The sequence below is a fragment of the Pristis pectinata genome, chromosome 10 (assembly GCF_009764475.1).
Source record: "Pristis pectinata isolate sPriPec2 chromosome 10, sPriPec2.1.pri, whole genome shotgun sequence".
NCBI classification, from domain to species: Eukaryota; Metazoa; Chordata; class Chondrichthyes; order Rhinopristiformes; family Pristidae; genus Pristis; species Pristis pectinata.
In genome coordinates this window covers 13,090,814-13,117,222 of record NC_067414.1, presented here as the reverse complement: position 1 = coordinate 13,117,222, position 26,409 = coordinate 13,090,814, and the positions used below count along the sequence as shown (strand labels likewise).

The 26,409-nt window shown below is 39.7% G+C and overlaps 1 protein-coding gene across 2 annotated transcripts in view; it reads right to left on the bottom strand.

Annotated features, from left to right (window-relative positions):
- shprh (SNF2 histone linker PHD RING helicase) overlaps positions 1 to 26,409 on the bottom strand; it is a 64,778-nt gene that overhangs the window by 14,202 nt on the left and 24,167 nt on the right. For both annotated transcript variants that reach the window (XM_052024425.1, XM_052024426.1), the window contains 15 exons: positions 25,388 to 25,639; positions 24,774 to 24,852; positions 22,428 to 22,591; positions 20,958 to 21,214; positions 20,102 to 20,223; positions 19,285 to 19,373; positions 19,085 to 19,177; positions 18,083 to 18,190; positions 17,442 to 17,584; positions 12,270 to 12,443; positions 9,935 to 9,997; positions 6,130 to 6,355; positions 4,613 to 4,756; positions 2,359 to 2,460; positions 953 to 1,024 (listed from right to left, as the gene is read on the bottom strand). In XM_052024425.1, coding sequence (XP_051880385.1) covers positions 953 to 1,024; positions 2,359 to 2,460; positions 4,613 to 4,756; positions 6,130 to 6,355; positions 9,935 to 9,997; positions 12,270 to 12,443; positions 17,442 to 17,584; positions 18,083 to 18,190; positions 19,085 to 19,177; positions 19,285 to 19,373; positions 20,102 to 20,223; positions 20,958 to 21,214; positions 22,428 to 22,591; positions 24,774 to 24,852; positions 25,388 to 25,639 — 2,088 coding nt within the window. The remainder of the gene's footprint in view (positions 1 to 952; positions 1,025 to 2,358; positions 2,461 to 4,612; positions 4,757 to 6,129; positions 6,356 to 9,934; positions 9,998 to 12,269; positions 12,444 to 17,441; positions 17,585 to 18,082; positions 18,191 to 19,084; positions 19,178 to 19,284; positions 19,374 to 20,101; positions 20,224 to 20,957; positions 21,215 to 22,427; positions 22,592 to 24,773; positions 24,853 to 25,387; positions 25,640 to 26,409) is intronic.

The window sequence follows — 26,409 nt, the reverse complement described above, 5'->3', positions numbered from 1 at the left end:
AAAATCTAGCGATTACTGTCAGAGATGTTATCTCTGAGATAAGATATTAAACCAAAGCCTGGTCATCTCTCTCTGATGCCTGCAAAATATCTCTTTGGACTTGAACAGGAATAGGGGAGATATCCTGCTGCAAAAGTCAACATTGATTAGTCAATCAAGACCACTTAAAACAAAACAATGCACTGTGTTCCTGGTTAGGGGTCTTGTTGCTGCTATTACAACAGGAAATATACTTCAAAAATTTAATCAGAGAAAATACTTACTTCATTTCCAGTTCTGGCTTCTAATGCGGCTGTGATTTGCACTGACTCTTTCTGCTACCAAAGTCTTAAGCACTAGAAGTACTTCCCTGAACTTCTCTCCCATTCGTTCTATTTTTAAGTTGCTCCTTAAAAAATACCTTTTGTTCAAAACATTTAGTCACCTGGCCTGCTATCTCCTCATGTGTGAAATCTTGTTCGATAGTGCTCTTGTGAAGTGCCTTGGACCATTTTGTCATTTTTGATATATTGTACTAATTCAGGCTGTTGTAATGTTAACAGATTTTTTTTGATAACCCTGATTGTCTGCTCTCAATATACAACTTCCATGCTTGTTTTTAAACTGCAAGTCTGTGCTAATAACTATAATGCAGAATTACAGAACTAATGAATTACAAAAATGCTGCCTTCAATTGTAAATTACTCAGAAAAGTTTAAATTAAAACCAATGAAGGGAAACAAGGATGGGACATGGAGCTGATTCTGAAATTATCTTTTTGGAAAATGAATCCACTGTCTGATGTTTCAGAAAGCTAATTATATTTATTAATATACTTTATATTTACAGATGTGCTAAGTTTGTAATAAATCAATATTTAAAATTTGTGGAATAAGTTTTATTTGAAACATCTCTGTTACCATATTGATTGCACCAAAACTGCAGCTTCATAATACTGCTACTAACTTCTTACCTGCTGCCCTAATTGCCGTGCGCAGATGGGACAGGGATCTGGATTAATGTTGCCCATCGATGGATCCTGAGACTGTGAAATAAAACAAAGGATTGCTTTCAAGTATAGATCTTAAAATTTCATTTATTCTCTGCAAAACCAAATAGCAGTCGTTGTTGCCATTGTTATCCAGGCCTGTACTAACTCATCAAATTATCTGCTTTATCAATATATCTGTATAAACTTTTTTGTAATATTGTAAAAGGAATAAAGAAGTGATCTCCTGCTGGTCACAGCAGAACACTGCATTTAATTTTGCCCATGAAATACACTATTTGGATTTACTGGTTATGCTTTGGATGAAGGTTCAGGCTTTCATCTGCAACAGCACTGGCCAATTTAGTGAAAGAAGTACATTTAATAGCACTCAAACTCTCACTGTTCCACAAATTACATCAGTTCAGTGCAAAAGAGCACCAGTTAAGATCGAAGAAGTACAAAATACAAGTCTAAGAATGAACATTGGATCAAATTAACAGTGCAGAAAAAGGCCATTTGGCCCAGCTGGTCCATGTTGCTGTTTTTGCCCCATGAACCCTTTTTCATACCAGCCTATTGGCATAACCTTATATTTCTTTCTCCTTTATGTACTTAACCAGCGTCCCTAAAATGTATCTATACTTTTGCCTCAACCATGTGGTATTGCATTCCCTGTTCTAAATACACACTGGGTAAACAAGCAAACATAGGTCATTTTAGGAAAAAGCGTGAAATCAAAAGATAGACCATTCTTTGACGGTTTAAGATAATCCAGGTGTTTTGTTCCTCCTATGAACAGAACCCGGAACTCCAAGCCCCCAGCACCCCTTCACCCACCCCATCTACGTTGCTTGAGCCATCCAATTTCAGGAATTGCTGAGGAATAGTAGGGAGATGTGGGGTTGGTAGAAGGGGGAAGTGTTTACTCAACCCATCCACACGCAGCTGGCACATTTGACTTCCTTTTTCCTGAAACATATACACAGTTATAACTTTAATAGGCCCATCATTCCCAGCATTTGCAGAGGGCAGGTGCCTTCAAGGTCAACAATAGAAAGAGCAGTTGATCCCAGATGGATCATTGAGTCCAGATGGATTGAGTGCCATTAGAATTCTTCTTTGCTGGGCTTATTTGCAGCCCAGAGTGGTCAATTTCCATTCTAGAAATGGGCCAAAAACAATGGAGCATAAAAAAAGAGAAAGTCTGCAGGAATTTCAGCTACTGCAGTCAGAAGCAGCAAAGAACTACTGACCAAGTTCCTGACCTGCACTATGGGTGCCTGTGCAGTTCTGCTACTGCAGTGAATAGTTGATCCCAAAGCTGCTGCCAGATGTCTTAGCCTAGCATTTGTTTAGTACAGATGGTCTATTCAATAAATGGCTCTCACCTTCTCCAAATTTGTGAGGTACAGGACTTGACCAAGCTTCTTCTGCAATTGTGATGTGGCCACAGCTTTGTCATTTAGGAGCTTCATTTGATTTTGTTCCACCTGTCAAGATAAGATAAGATCTTTATTAGTCACATGTACGTCGAAACACACAGTGAAATGCATTTTTTGCGTAGTGTTCTGGGGGGCAGCCCGCAAGTGTCGCCATGCTTCCGGTGCCAACATAGCATGCCCACAACTTCCTAATCTGTACGTCTTTGGAATGTGGGGGGAAACCGGAGCACCTGGAGGAAAACCCACACAGACACAGGGAGAATGTACAAACTCCTTACAGACAGCGGCGGGAATTGAACCTGGGTCGCTGGCGCTGTAAAGCGTTACGCTAACCACTACACAACCGTGCCTGCCCCTCAAACACACAACAGTGGCTTCTCCTGACTTTTTTATATATATTTCTCGTGCATAAACTTATACATTACCAGATATGTATTGTATGATGTAATATACACATCTTTGTATATTAATTACTTTTACCTATTGGTGCACTACGTCATGGTCCTGGAAGTGTTAATAGAACATAGAACAGTACAGCACAGTATGGGACCTTCAGCCCACGATGTTGTGCCAAGCTATATAAACCTACTTTATGATCAATCTAAACCTTCCCTCCTACACAGCCCATAACCCTCCATTTTTCTTACATTTTCTTAGATTTCTTACTCTGTTATTGAACAGAGAGCTAGGGATCCAAGTACATATTTCCCTGAAAATGGCAACACAGGTAGGTTGGTGAAGAGGGCATTTGGCATGCTTGCCTCCATCAGCCATGCCATTGAGTACAAGGGTTGGGACGTCATGTTACAATTATATAAAACATTGGTTAGACCTCACATGGTCTGAGGCATTAAGTATAGGAGTTGGGATGTGATTTTACAGTTGTACAAATCATTGGTTAGGCTGCACTATTGTGTGCAGTTCTGATCACCACACTATAGGAAGGATGTGATTAAGCTAGAGAGAGTGCAGAAAAGATTCACAAGGATATTGCCTGGACCGGAGGGCTTGAGTTATAAAGTGGGGTTGGATAGGCTGGGACTGTTTTCCTTGGAGCGAAGGATGCCGAGAGGTTTATAACATGATGAGGGTCATAGGTAGGGCAGATTGCCACAGTCTCCTTCCCAGTGTAGTTTAGTCTAAAACTAGAGGTTTAAGGTGAGGGGGGAAGAGTTAAAGGGGATTTGAGGGGCAGGTGTTTCACACAGAGGGTGGGTATTGGAAATGAGCTGCCAGGAGAGGTGGTAGAGACAGCTACAATTACAATGTTTAGAAAACACTTGCACAGGTACGTGGATAGGAAAGCTTTAGAGGGATATGGGTCAAAAACAGTCAAATGAAATTAGCTTAGAAGGCATCATGGCCGGCATAGACAAACTGGGCTGAAGGGCCTGTTTCTGTGCTGTATAACTCTATGAATCTATGAATAAATACAAGTATTATACAGTAACTTAGATTTCCTGCACCTGGCTATGTTGTGTGTAGCAAGCCGTGGCATTTGTCCCAAAGTAAGCCATACAAAATTAGACAATTTCCTAAATGGGCCCTAAATTAATGACTTGCATCGCTCTCTTTTTATGCTTGATGCAGTCTGCAATTTTAAGGCCTTATTCAAATTGTCCTTGGGCAGCAACTGTGTCAGCCTCCATATTGACCGAAAATGCACAATAATTTTCTGCAGGATGGCAGTTTACTGGAACTTAGAGTGTCCCAATAACAGTAGAGATCATTGCAACTCCTCTACCGATCCCTGAATCATTGACTACTTGTGAAATCCTAGAAACATAAATAATTTGTGGCACAGTAGCTCATTCAGCCCATCACATCCATGTTGGTTGATCAAAAAGCTACCCATACTAATGCCGCCTTCCAGCACTCCTTAAGCACACTCTGGGATCTCTTTAAGTGTGATGAGAGCTTCTGACTCCAATAACCTTTCAGGCAGTGGAACTCAGTAACTATACTGTACTTCCTGTATCAAATTAACAGCAGAGAAACAGGCCAGTCTATCCAGAAGACCTAAGCCACCGTTTTTGCTCCACGTTTCTTCCATCCAATGCTAACATCTTGTTTGATTCCCTTCTCCCTCAAGTGTCCATCTATATTATCATGTACTTAAATCAAATCCTTTTCACATTTATTCTCCAACACAGGTTGAATCTGCAATGCAAACCTGCCTGTAAGATTTCCAGCTTCATACCTCATGTGGTTCAATAATATGAAGAAGCGGAAGACTTGGTTTGGGATCATCTGGAAGGCGCAGTTGAAAGCGTTCAGTTGCCATGGCTAACTCATCAATAGCAGAAACTCGATCGCGCAGTGTCATCCAATATTCGTGCAGCAACTACAGATAGGAGAGAAAAGAAGTATTTAAGGAACCTATGGATATACATCTGTTTTCAATTGAAACATATCAGTTACCCAGATTATATTTTTCTATATTATTCATACATATTTATATTGTTTAAACGCTTGCACACAGACCTGTACTACAGGATCACCGAATATTACAGCACAGAGTCCATCCAGCTCAATATCTATGTCAGCCTTTTTTTCAAAAGTATTATTTATTTATTCAAAATAATATGTTTTCTAATGTTTGTATCCACTTCAATTACAGATTCTACTTTTACCATTAGAATAGGCAGTGCTGCATTAGACGTAATGTCACTCATTTTAAATTATGTTAGCCTCAGTTTCTTAATTAAACCTTCACTTTTCATATCCTCTTGGCATTACTCTTCTGTAATGTCCCCATGCTCTTGGCATTTCTCCTAATGAAGTTGCATAAAACCAGACAATCTTCTAACTGGGTCCTAAATTAATGACTTGTATGCCTCGATTTTGTTTCATGACACATTCAGCTTTACTTAATTTGATTTTATTCAACTTATTCTCCTACTATTAAAGATAACTGTTTTAAGCCTGGGATTGCAGAAGGGAGGTGGGGGAGGTTGGGATGCAGGGGAATTGGTGGTGGGCACAACACCTAGGTTAAAGGAGGGTGGTCAATTGTGAAGAAAATCATAAATGACTTCAAGCCGACAGATGTTCGGAAGAGGTACTTTAGACCTCCAAGACATACATTTCCAAAGAACATTTTGCTACAGAGTACAAGAGCACTTTATATCAAATGAAATATTTCCAAGAAAACCTTTGAGGGATTTTATTTGTTCCCTTCTTGCTAGTTCTTGCTTGCTGATTGTTTATTAATTACTTTTGCACTTGTTCAGTTAACTGTTTTCTTGTGGATATATGCTATTAGAACAACATGCAAGAGATCTGCTATGTTGTTAGCCTGTGCAATTATATGAAGAGTTTCAAGATCCAGGAAAAAAGACTGAGCAACAGAGAGTTGCAAGTGGCCTGCCATGTTGCAGCCTTAAGAATTATGAGGAGTAATGAGAAAAAATGACCAGGCAGAGGAGTAAGCCTTCAGCCCCTGCTGCTGGTACTCTCTCCAATATAAAACTTCCTTTTATATACCTCCTAACAGATCTTTTTCTCATTCCCTTTCAAGTTAAGTATTAATCTTGACCTTGATACCCACATAGGGTGAAGAATGACATTGTCTAATCAACCCAAGGTTAACAACTTCCCTTTTTTCACCTTTGCTGGCGGCTCAGTGCTAAGCCCCTCCTTCCACTCTCCGTTCCCGCATCATCTCTCGGGGTTTTGGAGCAACACTTCCCCTCGCCATTTTTAACATTGGTATACCTTGTATTCCTTTTTCCAAGCTTCAAACAGTTCCATGAAGTTATTCCCTTCTTCTATGAGCAAGGGATCGATACGGTGTGCTTTCCCAAAGGCTAAGATGGCTTTTAAGGCACGCTCAGTCTCACTCGCAGCCCACAATCCCCGACTAGTGGTAGGTAAGCGTTCATCTATCAGGCCTTCCTCGTCTTCAATCATTTCTTCAAAGATTGCTTTTTGGCCTTTAACGCTGGAGAATACAGATCAAGCTTTAGTTCTCTCTGATATAGTGTACATACTCTCTTCCAAAAGGTGATATAGTCACCTGCTTAAGTCTAGTCAGATAGAGTGCAGAGTCAAGCCTTAATAATCCTAAGTGTATAGATGACTGTATTTCAACCAATTAAAATTATGGATTGTGTAAATTTCAACCAAATACATTTTTCAACTGAGTTCAGATGTCATAATTAGGCAAAGTGTGGGAATGAAGTGAAGTGGGGGGGAACGAGGTGCCACGTTGGTATTTAAAAGAAAATTAGGGTTGAATTACTAGCAGCAAAACAAAGCAAGAATTTGAAAAAGAGGGGAATAGAAAATCAAAGTGTGACATCACAGGAAGGCAAGGTGGGAATTGGCTGGTGAACACTGGAGTCTCCTCTCCATCTTAAAGGAGTTTGTTCAAAATTACAATCTAGGGCAAAGTCTGTTAGCAGAGTTGGTAATTGAATGATAATTAAAAATTATAAATAGCCAGTTAAAGAACAATTACTAATTAAAAAACATAAGACAGTCAGGGTGGGTGACAGTGAGTTGTGGCTAAGTCTGTGGGAGCTGATGTGGATCACCATGACACACAGCAGCCCCTTCCACAGTAAGTGTTCGCGACTTGAGGAACATCGGCTCTGAGTTGATGAAGTGGAATCTAAGTTTTAGACACTGAGATCCTTTGTGGGGGTGGGGTGTGTGTGGGCAAAGAAAATTACCTGGATACTTTGGTCCAAGAGGCAGTCATACCCCTTGGGTTAATTACTGCAGAAATGGTCAGTGGACAGGGACAAGAGGGTATGATTGCAAGTGGGACGTGAACACAAGAGTAAGTTATTTCAGAATTAAGGCTTTGCTCACTCAGCGGCCAACATAGATCAAAGAACACAGGTGATGGTGAACTGGACTTCACTCCAATTTCAATGTGGATGCATAAGAACGCAAGAAAGTGGGAATAGAAGTAAAACGCCGGGCACCTCAAGCCTTCCCTGTCATTCAGTATAATCATGGCTGATCTGCCTCAGACCTCGACTGGTCTTCTGTATCAGTTGCCTATAGCCCTCAATTCCCTTACCTTTCAAAATTGATCTACCTCCTCTTTTAAATACCTCCAGCGATATAGCCTTCACAACCCTCTAGGGTATGAAGTTCCAGATTTTCATATTAGGAATTGGCCTAGTGAATGTTTTCTGGACTGCCTCCAATGCTAGTATATCCTTATTTAAATAAGGGGACCAAAACCGTGCTCCAGGTGTGGCTTCACCAACACTCTGTACAATTGTCACAATTGTTCCCCGTGTCTAAACTCCAACCCCCTTGCAATTAAGACCAATATGGCTTTTGCGGCTCCCACCTGTTTTAAGAAGACCACTATCATCTCAGTACCTAAGAAATACAAGGTAACGTGCCTTAATGACTACCAGCTGATGGCTCTGACATCCACCATTGTGAAGTGCCTTGAGAGGCTGGTCACGGCACGCGTCAACTCCAGCCTCGCAGAAAACCTCGACCCACTACAATTTGCCTACAGCCGAAACAGGTCTACAGTGGATGCCATCTCCCTGGTCCTACACTCATCTCTGGAGCATCTCGACAGTAAAGACACCTACATTAGACTATTGTTTATTGAATACAGCTCTGCCATCAATACTGTAATTCCAAGCAAAATCATCACCAAACTCCGAGACCTGGGACTCAACACCTCTCTCTGTAAATGGATCCTTGACTTTCTGACCAACAGACTGCAATCAGTAAGGATAGGCAGCAACACCCCCAGCACGATTATTCTCAACACTAGTGCCCACAAGGCTGCGTCCTCAGCCCCCTACTCTACTCTCTATATACTCATGACTGTGTGTCCAGATTCTTCTCTAACTCCATCTACAAGTTTGCAGATGACACCACCGTAGTGGGCTGTTTCTCAAATAACGATGAGTCGGAGTATGGGAATGAGATAGAGAGCTTAGTGACATGGTGTCATGACAACAATCTTTACCCCAATGTCAGCAAAACAAAAGAGCTGGTCATTGACTTCAGGAAAGGGGGCTGTGTACATGTACCTGTCTACATCAATGGTGCTGAGGTCGAGAGGGTTGACCTGGTCCAACCACATCGACACCACAGCCAAGAAAGCTCACCAGCGCCTCTACTTCCTTAGGAGGCTAAAGAAATTTGACACTGTTTGACATGTCCCCATTGACACTCACCAACTTTTATTGCTGCACCATAGAAAGCATCCTATCCGAATGCATCATGGCTTGGTATGGTAATTGCTCTGCCTGGGACCGCAAGAAACTGCAGAGAGTTATGGACACAGCTCAGCATATCACGGAAACCAACTTCCCCTCTGTGGACTCTGAGACTACACTTCTCACTGTCTTGGTGAGTAGCCAGCATAATCAAAGACCCCACCCACCTGGGACATTCTCTCTTCTCCCCTCTCCCATCAGGCAGAAGATACAGGAGCCTGAGGGCACGTACCACCAGGCTCAAGGACAGCTTCTATCCTGCTGTTATAAGTCTATTGAATGGCTCCCTTATATGATGAGATGGACTCTTGACCTCACAATCTACCTCGTTATGACCTTGCACCTTCTACCTGCACCGCACTTCCTCTGTAGCTGTGGCACTTTACTCTGTATTCTGTTATTGTTTTCACCCCGTACTACCTCAATGCACTGTGTAATGAATTGATCTGTACGATCGGTATGCAAGACAAGTTTTTCACTGTACCTTGGTATAAGTGACAATAATAAACCAATACCTTCCTAACTATCTGTCTGCTAACTTTTGTGATTCATGCACAAGAACACCCAGATCTCTCTGTACTTCATGCATTTGTAATTTCTCTCCATTAGAAAACAGCCTGCCTTTTGATTCCTTTTGACAGCAATATTTTGTACAAGTTGAAGTTTACGCAAGGTAGAGGATGAAAGACTGGCCAGGAGAGCAAGGGAATAATCAAACCTGGGAATAACAAAGTTTTTGCATGACCATTTCAGCTGCAAGTGGGCTGGGACAAGGGCAGAGACTGATGACATTACGGAAGCAGGTAGCCTTGGTGAGTTACAGGATTACGAGTGAAAGCTCAGCTCGGTATCACAAGGATATTGAAGTTGTGAATACAGGCAGTCCCCAGGTTACGTAAGGGTTCCATTCCTGAGAACTGTCAGGAAGCCAATTTCTTCATAAGTCAGAAATGTCTACAGTAACCTATATCATACCGCTTTACATACACTTGCTGTAATTCTTTCATTTCATTGAATGATAATCTTAACACTACCAATAATTAAATGACTTGAATATATACTGCATGAAGTCATTAATGACTACCATAAAACATTTTATTATTATTAGCTTGAAAAATGCTTTAAAAAAATGTATGGGAGAATTTGCATAAAGTCGGATTTTTGTAAGTAAGGTCATTCATAACTCGGGAAGCCCCTATATACTGCTTAAGATTATTCTGTATCCTATACATCTTTGAACAAGTCCTGTTGAACTGAACCCCCAAAGATGGACAAAACTCTTGCAGGATATTATTTCTGCCCGCTTAAATACTTGCCTGTGTGAAAAAAGCTTGGATTCATAATCCGTAAATAGTTCATCTGCCTTACAAAACTGGCAACTACAAAATAAAGGAATAGTGAGAGATTTATCAGTAATTCCTTCTGAATGGTTGATTAGCATACAACATGAACAACAACTAGAAAACATTTATTTACTTATTATCAGCACTAAGTCTCCAAAATAAACATCCCGGGAGGTCACATATACTGTGGCAAAAAGAGCAGGTTGTTGTTGAGTATCCTTCGACAAATAACTCCCCTCCTGATTCCCCAAAGCCTTTCACCATCTACAGGAGGAGGATGGTGTGCTCAAAAAAATGGTGTGGACAGCTTGAGAACGGCGATCCAAGATGAATTGTCTTTTTCGCAGTCAAACAGGCGACATTAATGACTTTGATCAGATCTGTTTGCTTGCTTTGGAATTTACATAAACCCGTAGCTCTGGGAGAGATGTTCAAAAGATTGAGATGCTAGAGTGTGCTCAAGGTCTTCGTTAAGGAAAGAAAGGTCAGAAATGTTTGCAAGGACCAGGCATAACGGCAAGGAAGTTTAGTCAGGTGGTCATCTGTTTAGTGGGAATAGGGGTTTAGGAAGTGGAAGGTAAGTCTCATTGACAAGGTAAGCTTGGAAAGCATCACAGGAGAAGGAAAAGAAACTTGAGAAGGATGAGAATTCAGGATTGGGGCAGGGAAGGAAGCTTAGAAGGTTGGAACTCGGGAAAGAGGCAGCAGACCAGATGGTCACAATCTTTTTGACAAAGAAGACCATGAGCTCTGAAGTGAATGATTTAGGAGCTCCTACATGAATGATAGAGAAATGGGGGGTTATGTGGGAGGGAAGGGTTAGATAGATCTTAGAGCAGGATAAAATGTTGGCACAACATTGTGGGCTGAAGGGCCTGTACTGTGCTGTAATGTTCTATGTTCTAAAACACCATTGGATCAAAGGGTAGAGGAGATTGGGTGGGGGGTTTCAAATAGACAATTTGCAGCAGAGTAAAGAAACAGGAAAGGAGGTCTTATTTTTGCATTTCAGATTTAACCTGGAATGGTGACTATTTTGGCAGATGAGAGCAGGACCCAATAATGCTTAGTAGAGTCCAGCCAGATCTGGCGATGACTGGCTCAAGCTCATGTCCCTTGAACTTATTAAAAGTCTCTACTAAGGGGAAAGGCCAGCATGAGGGAGTAATGGTTGTAATGGGGACAAGGGCATCAAAGGTGAAGACGAGAGCATGGTGATCAGATCCCTAGCAGCAGGAATGTTATGAAGGCTAGAAAGCAGAGATTCTAAAAACATTGACGAAAGTGAATTGCAAGGGTTTTTTTTAGAAATGGCTTCAGAAGAAAGGGTTTGGAGCAGGAAGAGGGATGGGGTGGGATATGGTGAAAAGCAATACAAAGGAGTGATCAGAGATGGCCACATGATGGAGACAATGTGAGTCTTCACAGCTGGGAAACTAATGGTAAGATGTGGTTCACTTGATATATATTAGAAATCACCAACAAAATCTTGTACCTAGAAGAATGTTAATATGAAGAAATTCCAAATAAACAGAAGTAAAAATAACTGCTGCTGTTATGGTTCTGTCTATGCCACACCTAACCCTGATGTCAAGAGGCCATTTTACTTGATGCATACTAAATTATATAATAAACCTATAAACACACAAACTGATGTAGTTGTGTATTCATGGAAACCATTGACAATAATATATTTTACAAAAGTTTGGATGTCGCTTTTAACCCCAATAGCAATTCCAAATCTCATTTGATGAACTTCCTCATTTATGTCAGTTGTGAAAGAGTGAGTAACTTATACAGTATGTCCAAGTCAGGTGTTGTGGGTCCAGGTCCTAATCTATGCTGGCACTTCTCAGATGGCCCCAGCTTCACTTGCATGGTCACAAAAGATTCAATAGCACCTTTTTGAGAAAGAACAGAGAACAACATTGCTAAAAGGGATGTTATGGCCATTATTATTTTGCTGTTTTGTGGAAGCTTGCTGTGCAATGACTGGTTGTCACTTGTACAATGTTGCAACAGTCCCTCTACTTCAAGAGTATCTTCTTGCTTTAAAGTGTTTTGAAATATTCCGAGGTAATTAAAAGCAAGACATAAGCAGTCTCAATTTTGAGCTGAAGGACTGTAATGGCGATTATTTTTTCCCCTAAAAATCTTATTCTACATATATGTAGAACTATATAAGTCACCCATATAAGGGTATCACATAAAAGGAACATTCAATGGTAAGGGAAAAAAAAACAAAGCATTGCTTTGCCTGCTAACAGGTAGGCAACTATGGCGATTTTCAATATAAAATGATACCCACTTGTTCAGGGAAATCGGGACAGGGCGAAGATGGCACATTGTGGCGATCCGAATTTCTTCTTGAGATGGAGGGCCCACCAGATTCTTAACTGAGTCCTGCACCAACTTTTGGGATTTCTTCAACTCTTCAATTTGCACTGTCAGTAAAAACTGAAGGCCTCTGCAGTCCCGGAACCTGGACGTCAAAGTTAATTGTTGTCAACACATGTAATGGACAGCATTTTTCAATGTGCCTTTAGGTGACTGAAGGTATATCAGACTGAGATTAAGATGTACATTGTTAGAATCATACAGCACAGAAACAGGCCCTTTCAGCCTATATTGTGTTAATCAAAGAAAATGCCTACTAAGCAAGAGTGAGTGAAGCTTAGTTAACTAAGTTTAAATATAGCAGATATGTATACTAGTTATAGATGTTAGTTGACAGTTAAATGTCACAGTCAGTAGTTAAGCTACATTTACTGAAGATTAACACATGAAAGTTACTTATATGAGGCAGAGAGTTCTAAGTTACAGTGCATCATGTAGATAGATTTCAGTACATATGTTGCAGAGTTACTAGTTAAGTTCCAGTGGAATAGTTTGCAAAGTTTCACCATGGTTATTAATAAAGATTAAATTAGAAAAGTTTTGGAACATCATTTAGCTGAGTTTGAGTCCATTAATTAGGCAAGTTTTGATGTACTGGTTAGTAAAATTCCAGGGAATCAGGAAATATTTATGTGGCTATTTGAGACATTTTGGGGTCTCTCAACAAAATTTACACTCTGTGGCAAACCATCCACTGATCCAGCTATTTATTACAGAGAAACAAATCTGAGAAACACTCACTCTTACTGAAAATTTGAAATTCATGGCCCCTTTGACAATGATTCCTCAATCAACAGGAAGTCCTTTCCCACTTACTTCATCAAAATCTGCAATAATTTTTAAATACACTGCATCATCCTATTAAATCTAGACTGCTTGCGATCTATCACATCTCTAATGCCAAAATTGAATAAGTCAACACCAATTTTTTTCAATACATCAAGTCAAAGGGAATGAGAAGGGGCAAGTCAATTCTTGTTATAATAGTCAAAAGAGAAATGGCAGACATGTTAAATGACTAATTCACTTACATATTCATGGCAGAAGATGAGGACTGAATATTAGAAGAACAACGGAAAAAAAATAAGCTCCCATGTACTGCTGGTATTCAGGAAGAATTTGGTGGATTTAATGTATTTTTTTAAAACATGGGACTGAAGAAAATGATGAGACTTATGATGATCAAATCTCCAGGAGCTGATTTTGCCAACTCTAAAAGTACTAAGAAATTTGTGAGAAAATTTCAGATGAGTTGGTCATGATTTTCTAAAGCCCTTTAACTTCAGAAACTGTGCATTTGGATTAGAAAAGTACAAATGTTGCTGTTAGTTTAACATCAGTTTTGGAGAAGTTACTGTAACTTATTATCAGTAACAGAGTGAACGAATAGTCTCCTGAGGCTTTGCAGCATGACAGGTTCAGAAGTTGGAACACAAGGTGGACTGGATGCCAGCCAATGCTTATGATGCTTAATCAGCAGATGGACAGCAAATGCTAGCCTTGCCAGTGACAGTCTCAATCCATAAAGGAAGAGAAAAATCAGCTGATTTCCCTCACAAACCAATGGGAAGGAACAGTTCTGATAGAGAAAAAAAATACAGTTGGATGTTAATCAGACTTTTTCTTGTTTAAATGCTGATCAACTCATTATGTAATTAAAACATTCTAAAAACAGAGGCAGATGACAGCAAATCTATTTGTCAAAACCAATTGAAGGATAAATAACCCCACCAAAATAAAGTTAGATATTGGTCACAGAAACATGCTAAATATTCCTGAATGAATGAAAATTTGATTTCCAGGAAATACTTGTTTGACAATTCTGGTTGACATCTTTTATCTTCCAATCTATTGTAATCAGTGATATAGGGGTCCATGCACAGAAATTATGTGCAGAATTTAATTGAAAGGCACAGGGTTTAATTAAAAATGGAATATTGACCTTCTTTGTCAGGTTAGCTGGAAAGTAAGGGTGTAGAAGTTATAAGAATTTAAGAAATAGGACCAGGAATAAGCACATGACCAGTCAAGTCTGCTCCACTATTCAATAACACCACAGCTGGTCTGCTCTTGGCCTTCACTCTCCTGCCTGGCCCCCATGACCCTTGATTTCCCTAAAGTCTAAAAATCTTTCCATCCCAGTTTTGAAGATATTCAATGATTCAGCCTCATGATCTCTCTATAGTGACTCAAAAGATTCACAGTCTCCTAAGGGGAGAAATTCCTTGTCATTTTACTCTTAAGCATTCACAAGATCACAAGACAAGGGAGCAGAAGCAGGCCATTCGGCCCATCAAGTCTGCTCCAAGGAAAAGGGAAAAAAAGAAATGAGAAATGGGGAATGGGGGGGGGGGGGGGGGCGAGAAAAAAAACCCTATTCTAATCCCAATTTCCGGCCTTATCCCCATATCCCTCGATACCCCTACTATTTAGATATCTATCTATCTCTTCCTTGAACGCCCCCACTGATCTGGCCTCCACTGCTGTACGTGGCAAGGAATTCCACAAATTCACCACCCTCTGGCTAAAGAAATTTCTCCTCATCTCTGTTTTGAAACTGTACCCTCTAAGTCTAAGATTGTGCCCTCTGGTCCTGGACTCACCCACCAAGGGAACCAGCCTAGCCACATCTACTCCGTCCTTTCCTATCAACATTTTAAATGTTGCTATGAGGTCCCCTCTCATTCTTCTGTACTCCAGTAAGGACATTCCAAGAGCCAACAAACGCTCATCATACGTAAGCCCTTTCATTCCTGGAATCATCCTCGTAAATCTCCTCTGAACTCTCTCCAATGTCAGCATATCCTTCCTAAGATGTGGGGCCCAAAACTGCGCACAGTATTCCAAATGAGGCCTCACTAGTGCCCTGTAGAGCCTCATCAACACTTCCTTACTTTTATACACTATACCTCTCGAAATGAATGCCAACATAGCATTCGCTTTCTTTACCACCGATCCGACCTGGTAGTTAACCTTTAAGGTATCCTGCACGAGTACCCCCAAGTCCCTTTGTACTTCCGTACTTTGAATTTTCTCTCCTTCTAGATAATAATCTGCCTGCTTATTTGTGTTTCCAAAGTGTACAACTGCACATTTCTCAACATTGAATCTCATCTGCCATTTCCTTGCCCATTCTCCTAAACTGTCTAGGTCTCTCTGCAACCTTCCTATCTCCTCAATACTCTCTACTCCTCCACCTGTCTTGGTGTCATCCGCAAACTTAGCCACGAAACCATTTATTCCATCATCCAAATCGTTAATGTACAAGGTAAAAAGGAGCGGTCCCAACACCGACCCCTGCGGCACACCACTAGTAACCGGTAACCAGCCAGAACGAGATCCTTTTATTTCCACTCTTTGCTTCCTGTCAACCAGCCAATGCTCCACCCATTCTGTTATCCTACCCGTAATTCCATGACCTCTCATCTTATTAATCAGTCTCTTATGAGGCACCTTATCAAAGGCCTTTTGAAAGTCTAAATACACAACATTTACCGCCTCTCTCTTATCCACCCTACCTGTGATTTCTTCAAAAAACTCCAATAGGTTGGTCAGGTAGGATCTTCCCTTCACAAAACCATGTTGGCTAGGACCTATCTTGCCTTGCACCTCTAGGTATTCTGGAACCCCATCCTTGAGGATAGATTCCAATAACTTTCCCACCACTGACGTCAGACTAATAGGTCTGTAATTTCCTTTATGCTGCCTCCCTCCTTTCTTATACAGCGGATAAGCCCCTTAGCTAGTATATCAGCCCCTTAGCTAGTAGCTACAAGCCCAGTACCTATTCCACCACCAGAGGAAATACCCTCTCAGCACATAACCCGTCAAGCTTCCTTAGCATCGTATCTTACAGTGGTACAATTTAGATTCCTTCTGGATTTCCAAGTACAGTTTTGGTTTTCACACGTAAAGATGGACATATTGTGCACAGACAACCAGAAATATACCAGGAGAAAAATTATACATATAGCCCCAAATATAGAGAATTAATGGGTGGTCCAAGATTATTAAAGTGTAGGCAGAGAGAAAATATTTCCTTTGGTAGCTTAAGGTGGAGTTAGTGGAGCAGGCATGGAGGGGTGGGAGAAGGGGTGAATGGAGATACACAAAAAGGAGACATAATCCTAAAATGTGAAATAAGGCACATGGGGATGATTTCTGGAACCACTTCCTCACACAAAGAGAAGTGTCAGTTTAGAACATTCTCTTCCCGAAAATTATTGAGGCTGGAGGTCAACTGAAAACTTCAATAAAAAAATTAATATATTCTATTTCTTTAGAAGGGTATCATGGGTGACAGATATAGATAGTTAAGAAACAGATCATTGTGATCTTACTGAATGGTGGATTAGACTTGGAGGGGATGAATCATCTATTCTTACTTTGCTCTAACGATTACAAGTCCTCATTGGATACTGACTGCTATAGATTTTCCCCATGGCTAGGGATTTACATCATGGAAAACATAAACACATTAAAAATGTCTTTCAATTTATGGAACATTAGTAGTGGCTGCACTCACTTTGAACATGCCAATGGTTTGAATCACATGCCATAGTTAAACCCTGCAGCAAATTTTATATTTTTTTAATAAAAATACTGTGTAACCTCAATCCTCATTACATCTCCCAAATTCATTACTACAATGATAGGAATGCTCCAATAAAGCAATCCATTCACATCACAGGATACTTTTTCTCATCTCGTAACAGTGGCTGCAATCATTTTTAAAGAAGCTTTTTCATCAGATTATACGCAAACCTAACCTGGAAAGTTTCTCAAAGGAGGAATAAAAACAAAAAGTTTCAACGTCTGCATTTTTTGAAGTACAAATCAGTTGTAGTTCTCAGAAACCACCTTGACAAATTTATTTATTTTAATTTTATGTGAAATGGTGATCTGGTAGTTTGATTCTAATATTCTCCAAGAAACCTAACTGGAAGAACTAAATGGTGCAAAAAAAAAGTTGAATGTTCTTGAGAAATGCTAAAATTTGAGCATAACATTTTAACAGTTGGCATGCAGATTCTAGAAAAAGCATGAAAGAAAGGGTGCTAACCTCATTTGCAAACAAACTTACTTTTCAGCCATGGAGAGCTTGCTGCCCTCTTGTTTATAGCTGAATGAGATTTCATTTTGCACTCTAATCACTAATTCTTCATCCAGAGAAGCCTGCTGTACACATTCAATGATTCCCAGCCACCAAGGAGCTCCAGAGTGAATCTACAAAGATGGAAGAGAAAGATATTCCAGTTTTCATGGTAATGGCCAACTATTTGTTCCTATCCTATAGCAATCAATAAACCTTAAACAAATAAGATATCATATTTAGAGTAATAAATTATAGGAGGCCAACTTGTAATTTCAATCACTTATTTAAAAAACAATTTAGACAAAAGATTACAGACTCTTAGCAATGTTGAGTAACTCTGTGATTACTTTAGCCTCCTGTTATATAACCTGTCCCATGGCACCATCACCAGGGAGAACTACACTGCTGTTTAGGAGTACAGAGTCAGCAGTGGTGCAGCAGACATGTGCTTACTATAAAAAATGGTGAAGGTTTACCTGGTTTATTAGGCAGGACCAATGGTGTTAGGATTTTTTTTACCTGGTGCAGTTAGACAGGGCAGTTCTGCTGTTGTGGTTGAGCACAGGCATGTTTACCTGGTGCTGGACTAAGGATTTTTTCCCCTGGTGTTGCTAGGGAGTGTTGGTTACCTTGCGCTGCAGTTCTTGAATATTCTGCTGAACTGGCTGTAAAGCTTGTTGTGCTGTAGAGACTTCCAAATCCGATTTGCTCATGTAGTGCTGCTTAAGTTGCTCAGCCTGTATATGTTGAGGCAAGAGATGAAATATTACATTTACACTAGCAAGGTAACTGAACTGGGAACGATTTTACTTTATCTAAAGCTGGATGGTCTATCCAATTTTATTCTTCTTCTGTTTTAAAGTAATGGTTATGATGCAACTGAATGACTTAATTTGCCGCTTCACAGCACAGGTAAGAGTCAACTGCATTGCTATGGGAATGGATTTACACATAGGCCAAACCAGGCAAGGATGGCAGATTTTTTTTCCCATGAAGGACATTGTTGAACTAGATTGCTTTGTATGGTAATCCAATAGTATTGTGACTTAAGATGATAGCTTTGTTTTTAAATTCCAGATTACTTAACTAACTAAATTCAAATTTTACAACTGTTGTTGTCGTATATGAACTCACATCACTGGATTGTTGGTCCAGGCCTCAAAGTTCCTAGCCTATGGCTATTGTACCATTGTATATTTTGTAAATCACCTCATTAGGAAAACAACCATAAGATTTTAAGGCCTACTTGCTTTCTGTCACATGGGTTGTCTTGGTAATAGGGATGTGATGGTGGAAATATAAATGCAAGTTCTTTCTTTCCATGTGTCCATTAATTGACTTGACTTTGATTTCCTGATTTGAATTTTAGCCATCAGTTGAGGCGATAGCACTATCAAGAGCTGTTTCCAAACTTCTGCATATACAGGACAGCAAGAATGAATATGAAATGTAAACAACAAACAATTCTAAATCAAAACTCTGAGGACCATAGTGTTGGGGGAAGACAATGCCACTGCTTCTCTTCCTGCTACAGTCAATAATTAAAGTAACAGTAGTAAGGAGAGTTTATAACAGAGAATAACTCTACACAGTGAACAAAGGTTGACACCTAATGAAAAATGGAAACATACTTCTTCTTTAAGCTTGTGATCTCGAAGAGTTGGCGGGATCCCTGGGTGTTTGGCCTCAAGCAGTTCCATAAGGTTGTGGGTGGCATGGAGACGCTGGAAAAGAAAAACATTTTAATTGATTGGTAAATGAACTGGGGAGTAGTTGAACTGGGATGTTGTAATATATAAATGTAAGCTGAAATGCAAGTTGGTTTACTTACCTGTAAAGAATCTGTTTGAAGTTTACCTTTATGCTCCTCGGATGAACGCAGAACTTCTCTGTAATATTCAGCTGCTGAAGAAAACTCACCTGTAAAATGAAATTGTATAATCTGGTGTAAACCATTGCTCAGTACTGACTACCACTCCAGACACATGAACACTAAATCTGGGCTTAAGGTTCATTGCATTAATGAAGGAGTGCTCCACTGTAAAAGATGCATCTTTTAGACGAAAAATAAAGAATGTTTTAGTGATGTCGGTTGGGGGATAAATAATTGTATTTATCCCCCAACCAACATCACTGAAAACATTCTTGTCATTACTGGGATGATGTTTATGGGAACTTGTGATGCATAAATTGTCTGCAGGGTTTTCCACATTACAACAATAACTGTGAAGCACTTTATGACATCCTGAGATTATAAAAGGTGCTAGGTAAATGCATGTTCTTCCTTTTTGTTCTTTTGCAACCAAAAAATATCTGATAATCTTGATATAAAGTCCATCTATCCAAATAATTAAAAGTTATGGCAACACTGCAGTTAAATTTCTTTGATAAGAAAACCTGATTGTCTCAAAGATGGTATAGAAAACAAAATCATTATCAACAGAAACATTAATTGATTCTCAAGTGGATCAGGATAAACTATTAATTCCAACCCTGAGTTGTTCATTCCATGTTGACGTCTGCAAGGTATTGATCACAATTTGCCTGCCCTACTCTCAAGGCCCCTTTTCTCCTTTTCCTAAGATTGGTCGATTGATATTCATTTAATATAACTGGTTGCATGAAAAAGTATAGATCTGTTCACTTACCTCTGATAATATGAATGCCAGCTAGCCCATTGAGAGCACACACCAGTTGCCGATGAGCCTCTTCACATTCCGTGGAACATTTTCTCTGAAGAGACTTTAAGAGTTCCTCCATTGTCATGGTGCTGCAAACACAGAAGCAAAAGTAATATGGACAAGATATAAAAAGATATTGCCAAACTTTGCACTTGCTAATGCAGAAGCAGATACCAAACGGCAGTGTCAACTATGCCTCACAAATAACACTCCAGAGTCAAAAAGTCATCGGTTCAAGTCCCACCCCAGAGACTTAAGCACAAAATCCCAACAGACACTGTTTCTGTTTTCATGGAACCATATAATTGTTATGCCACTGGAGGAAGTTACTTGGCTCATTAAGTCAATGTCAACTCCTAATAGAGTAATCCTATCAATTCCAATTCCACTGCTCTTTCCTCACAGCCCTGCAAATCATTGAAAATTACAAAAAAAACTGCAGATGCTGGAGATCTGAAACAAAAATATTTCAGGTCCTGGACCTGAAATGTTGATTATTCTCTTTCCAAAGATGCTGTCTGACCTGTTGAGTGTCTCCAGCATTTTCTAATTTTGCTTCTGCAAATTATTCCTTTTCAAGGGCCAATCCTAAATCCTTTTAAACTACTCATGGATTGTTTTGACCACACATGCAGGTAATGAATTACAAATCTAAACCAATTTTCAAGGAAAAGAATTTTTCCTCGCCTTTCCCTTGAGGCTTTGCTCAAAATTTTAAGTCTGTGTTCCCTGTCCTTGAAACACTCCTGTGTTATAATTTCTCTATATGTTGCCATAAATGTACTGCTTCTGTGTTCTAAATTATCTGCCATTCGCTACATACCTCTTCTGAATTGGAAGGAACTCTCCCCGAACAGCCTGCGGATGACAGCATGCCTGCCTTAGCCTCAATAAGGGATGCAAAATGGAACCAACAGTGCGCCTATCTAAACGGCTCAACTTGATGCTCCAATCAAAAATCATCCTCAGTTTCTGCAGTGCATCTTGGGAGCAGATTTCATGTTGTCGATGGTAGAAGTGTCTTTCCACTGGTGAAAATTCCAGCCAATGAACTTCCTCAGTCTGAGGAGGTATCTTAATCTGCGAGAAAAGCAGCAAATAATGCAGATTAGAAGAAAATTGGATGCAGTTGGCTGACCAATCCATTAATGTTTGATCAAAAGAACAAAAGAGCACAGCAATTGTAGCTGCAATTAACCTGCTATAAAATCTACAGATGCCATTCCTTAACAAATAGCAGGAGAAACAGGTAAAGGGATAGTTATCATCGCCTCCTATATGCCTGCACACTGCCCAAAATCAGTTTCTAGAAATAATGTTTAGAATTTGATGAACAGTTACAATGTAAAATGTCTTGAGATACTTCCAAGGGATTATTGTCAAACGAAATTCGGCACATAAGAAAATATTAGTACTGACAACCAAACACTTGGGCAAAGAGATAGATTCTAAACAATGCCTGAGGGAGATGAAAAAAAAGTATAGGGAGAGGAAATTTTCAGAGTTTAAGACTGAGATAAGTGAAAATACAGCCCCAAAGGTGAAGGAAACAGGCTTGGAAAGACGAGGACTGAATAGGAAGGGCAAAGAGACATACGAGGGTTGTAATGCTGAAGGATGTTACAAGCATGGAGTGAAGCAAAGATGAAGGCTTTGAAAATAAGGATAAACTTTTACCATTGAAACATCAGTGCTTGTGGTGTAGGTTAGTTAGTGCACTATCAAACTTGTTAAGGTCTACTTAAAGTTCAATGAAGAACAACTAATGAATGTTTTGCAACCATGAATGCATATTGAAGGTGACAAGATTTTAAAAATTTTATCTGCATTCAAACCTGCCATAAGTAATATTTATTAATACGCAGCAGCAGGAGAACTGCAACTATATCCTAAAGTTCCTGGTGACAAGTATTGGAGCAGGTAGAAGAAAGCTGAATATTGGAGGGGAAAGTCCTATGTCGTGCAGAAACCTGAAAAGTGTCCAGCCTGAAACTCAGTAGGACCATTTCATAGGTGATTCTGTTGGCCAACCAAAGGAGGCGTAAATAAGGGCAACAAACGTCAAAGGAAATGGTCTGCAGTAAGACTGTTGGTCTGGAATTCCCATTGCTGTAAAAGGGTAAGTGTTCCATGGAGAACACCATGCATCGGTGATTACCTGTATTAGTTAATGAGGTCAGAGGGCTAAACAGCCTATAGCCTCCCAAAATTGGTGATGTGAATTCTCTGAAAACACTTCCCTTACCCTCAACTTAATGTATTTCTTGCTGACATCTGTGTGGATTATATATACCTGATTGAGAACATCCTTTTTTGCCGTTCGCCACATGATCTTTGCTATGAGTGTGTAGATTGGAATAGGATTCTTTCTGCAGTAAGGTTGGTATAAGAGTTGGTCCCACCAGTGTTTAACCCAATATGGGTCGACACCTAGAAAGAGTACTAATCCATACAAGTCTAAGGGAAGGAAGAGAAATAAATCAGCTACATCAAAACTGGGTCTGGATTACAGAAGACAAAAAAATAAATGAAAGCCGACTTATACACTATATTGACTTCACCACTACAGAAACCAAAATAAATCCTGACTGACTTAGAGCAAAGCAAAAGAACACTTTTAAAGTAAATTGCAAATGTTCTTATAGCAATGCTTGGGGTACTACTGTCAAATACTGACCATGCTATTTTACCTTAATTGTTAACCTATGTATGAAGAGGTTACTGTTATGAATTGAACAGCAGAAAGATTAGACTAAATATACAAACAAAATGCAACAACATAATGATGGATGATAAATTTCCTTTAAGATAATCTGAAGTAAATGCGATGGAAGCATCAAAGAGTAGTTTTTATGTGTATGTCACCGCTTTCTATTTCAATTTGTTTTGAGCCCAAAAAGAAAATATGTTGGATTTAAGAAATAAAGTGAGACAGAAAGGAAATGGAAAGGTTGAGCAACACTGGAAATGATGACTATGAAATAAGTGTTCTGAAATAAATACTTAAAGGGAGAACAAGTAGTCAAGGAAATGTTTTGGGTTTAGGTTTTTAATAGGTGTTTGATAAGGTCCTTTATTTTGCTTAGAATTCACAACAAAATAATAACCTGCATTTCTATTGCTCGGTTAACTTTGTAAAATGTCCCAAAGTGCTTCATAGGAAAAGCTATTGAATAAAAATTTGGCACTCAGGAGGATATTGGAGCAAGTGCCAGAGAGACAGGTTTTAAGAAATCTCTTATAGGCAGAGAGAAGCACAGATATTTAGTAAGGGGCTTGCAGAATTTAGGACCTCAACCGTTGGAATGGAAGGGATAGGATGGGAGGAAGAAAGAGGAAGGAGCATTTATACTAAGTAACTTTAATAGTAGAGATTAAATTACAGCTGTATGTGGTAGGGGTAAAAAGGACACCACATAAGAGATTCAATAGTTTGGTGGGGGAAGGATGATATGTGTTTCTGTGGCCTCAGACATGGTTCTAAGGTAGTTCCAAGATGTGTACCATTGTCAAGGATATTTCCAACTGGCTGCGCAGCATTCTTGGGAAGATTCGGAAGTTATATAAACAATCTTTACATGTTTAACTCGAGCACAAACTGGAGACATGCCTCCCACATCAGTCACTTGACTGCACAGGCTTCAGTCACCTTGCATCCTCTCATAAAGTTTGATCATAATTACTCAGTGATTTTGCCCATGAAGAATCATCTTACATTAAATGTACCCCAGGACTGAACTTCAGGCAGAAGCCCTGCTGAGAATAAATTCCTGAATCTCCTAGCTTTTTTCACCACAGAAACCCTTCACAACTCTGGTTTCATCACATATTAGTAAAAGAGTCATAGGGTCATTCAATATGGAAACAGCTCAACTTGTCCATGCTGACCAATTTGCCTACCTGAGCTAGTCCCATTTGACTGCATTTAGCCCATATCTCTCTAAACATTTCCGATCCACGTACCTGTCTAAATGTCTTTTAAATGTTGTAACTGTATCTGTCTCTCCCACTCCTCTAGCAGCTCGTTCCATATACCCACCACCCTCTGCATGAAAAGGTCCCTTTTAAATCTTTCCCCCCTCACCTAAAACCTATGCCCTCTAGTTTTAAGTTGCCTTGCCATGGGAAAAAAGACTGTGGTCATTCACTTTATCTATGCCCCTCATGATTTTATAAACCTCCATAAAGGTCAACCTTCAGCTTCTACACTCTAGGCTACCCAGTCTCTCCTTATAACTCAACCCCTCCAGTCCCAGTAACATCCTCGTGAATCTTTTCTGCACCCTTTCTAGTTTAATGATATCCTTCGTATAGCTAGGTGACCAGAACTGCACACAATACTCCAAGTGTAGTCTTAACAATGTCTCATACAGTTGTAATATGACATTCTAAGTCTTGTACTCAGTGCCCTGACCAATATCATCTTAATTTCTACAAATACCTAATTATAGGCATGCCATTCACATACACAATTAATTAACCATGGGTGCTGTAAATAAGATCAACAATAACCACTCATTCTTTTCCTGTACAAGACATAGCCATTTCCAAAGTACAAACTCTTATTTCTAATACAATTCTGTTTAAGAAAATAAATAGGTAAGAGCTTATTACCATAAGAAGATGCTTGAAACCATACCTTCTAAGCCTCTTTGGACAGGTGTCCCTGTGACACACCAACGATTGATGGCACTCAGTCGCAGGCACATTTCTGCAGCCTGCGTGGCAAAGAAACAAGGGAGAAAGGAGGAATTCTGAGTGTGAAAATTCTTCTTTCTCAAAAAGAAAGATGCCATGTCTCAGTTTATTCATTTCAAAGACTTAACACCGGAAAGATGATTTATATTCAAGAAAAAGAGACTTCAGAACATAAGAAATGGAATGAGGAATAGGCCAAGTCCTTCAATAAGATCATGACAGATCCAGTGCCACAAGGATCTGCCTTGAACTTACTGTACATCCTGAACGTATTAGAGTCACAGGGCACTATTCTTCAAATTAGTAATCCAGAAGTCATACACCAATATCTCTATCAGGAATGCAATGTCAAACAGTGACATCCTATAGAGACACAGGAAACTGCAGGAGCTGGAATCTGGAGCAAAAAACAAACTGCTGGAGCAACTCTTCAGGTCAGGCAGCATCTATGGAGGGAAATGGACAGTCAACGTTTCGGGTTAAGACCCTTCATCTGGATATCCTATACTCGAGATGTAATTCCTGCCCACAGAGTTTTGCCTTCTATAGCCTCACCTTAGCAGTGGCACATTCAACCATTTGAGCCTCGTCCAGACAGATCCTCCACCACTCCACTGCAACTAGTGGACTTGGAATGGCCATGTAGCGCTTCTCTTTGCGTAATCGACGTCCATCATCACTGTTACTATGAGGTATGTCAACATAATTCAGCTCTGTCCGAAGTACGTCGTATGTCGTGATGACTATCTCATGCTCTGCTAGTGCATGAGGTTGTATAAAACCATGTTTCTTCACTCCTTGGTACACCTGTAGAGGACAAATGGTGGAAGCTGAATTTGCTAGTGAAGGTGCTGTCCTAAAGAATTAAAGTAACTTAAACTGTCAAAACTAATCAAACTAGTAGGTAAATAATGTAAATAACTTAAATATCTTAAAATGAACTAATTATAAAGCTAAATTAACTGATTATAGATATTTATGTCACATATGTTCGATGAGACTTTAAATCATCATACTGATAATAGTCCTTTAAGTGTGATATCAGATCCACAGACAACCAGAAGGGGCTGGTGTTGGGCACGGTAACAATCGGAAGAAGGAACAATGCAGTGGACTATAATTCTAAAGTAAAACCAATTGCAACACTAACTCCCATACAGGTTCACATTCTCACTTTTAAAAATATTTGCTGGTGGCCTGCTGTGGGCCCTATTTACCTGAAATGGAGCTTACGGCAATCATTTTCTGCAGGAGGCCCTCAAACTGGCATTGAGACACCTTATTTGCCTATTCAAACGCTTATGGACAGTTTCAGCCAAAGGTTTTAGATGCCCATTTTTTTTTGTCTAAACCGATATGGCAATAGACTCTGCAGCAAGCATTTCCTGCCCACTATATTGGTGGCTTAGGCACCCACTTGGAGGTCAGGATTCTAGGCCTCATGATATGTTCCTATCAGAATCAAACAGAGTTTAGAGGAAATTAGGCCAAGATTGTGTTACAAATCTTAGTGATGGGGTTACATCATTCTAAAAGCAGAACTCAGTAAGGTCTTAAAGTAAAATTCCTTGCAGCTT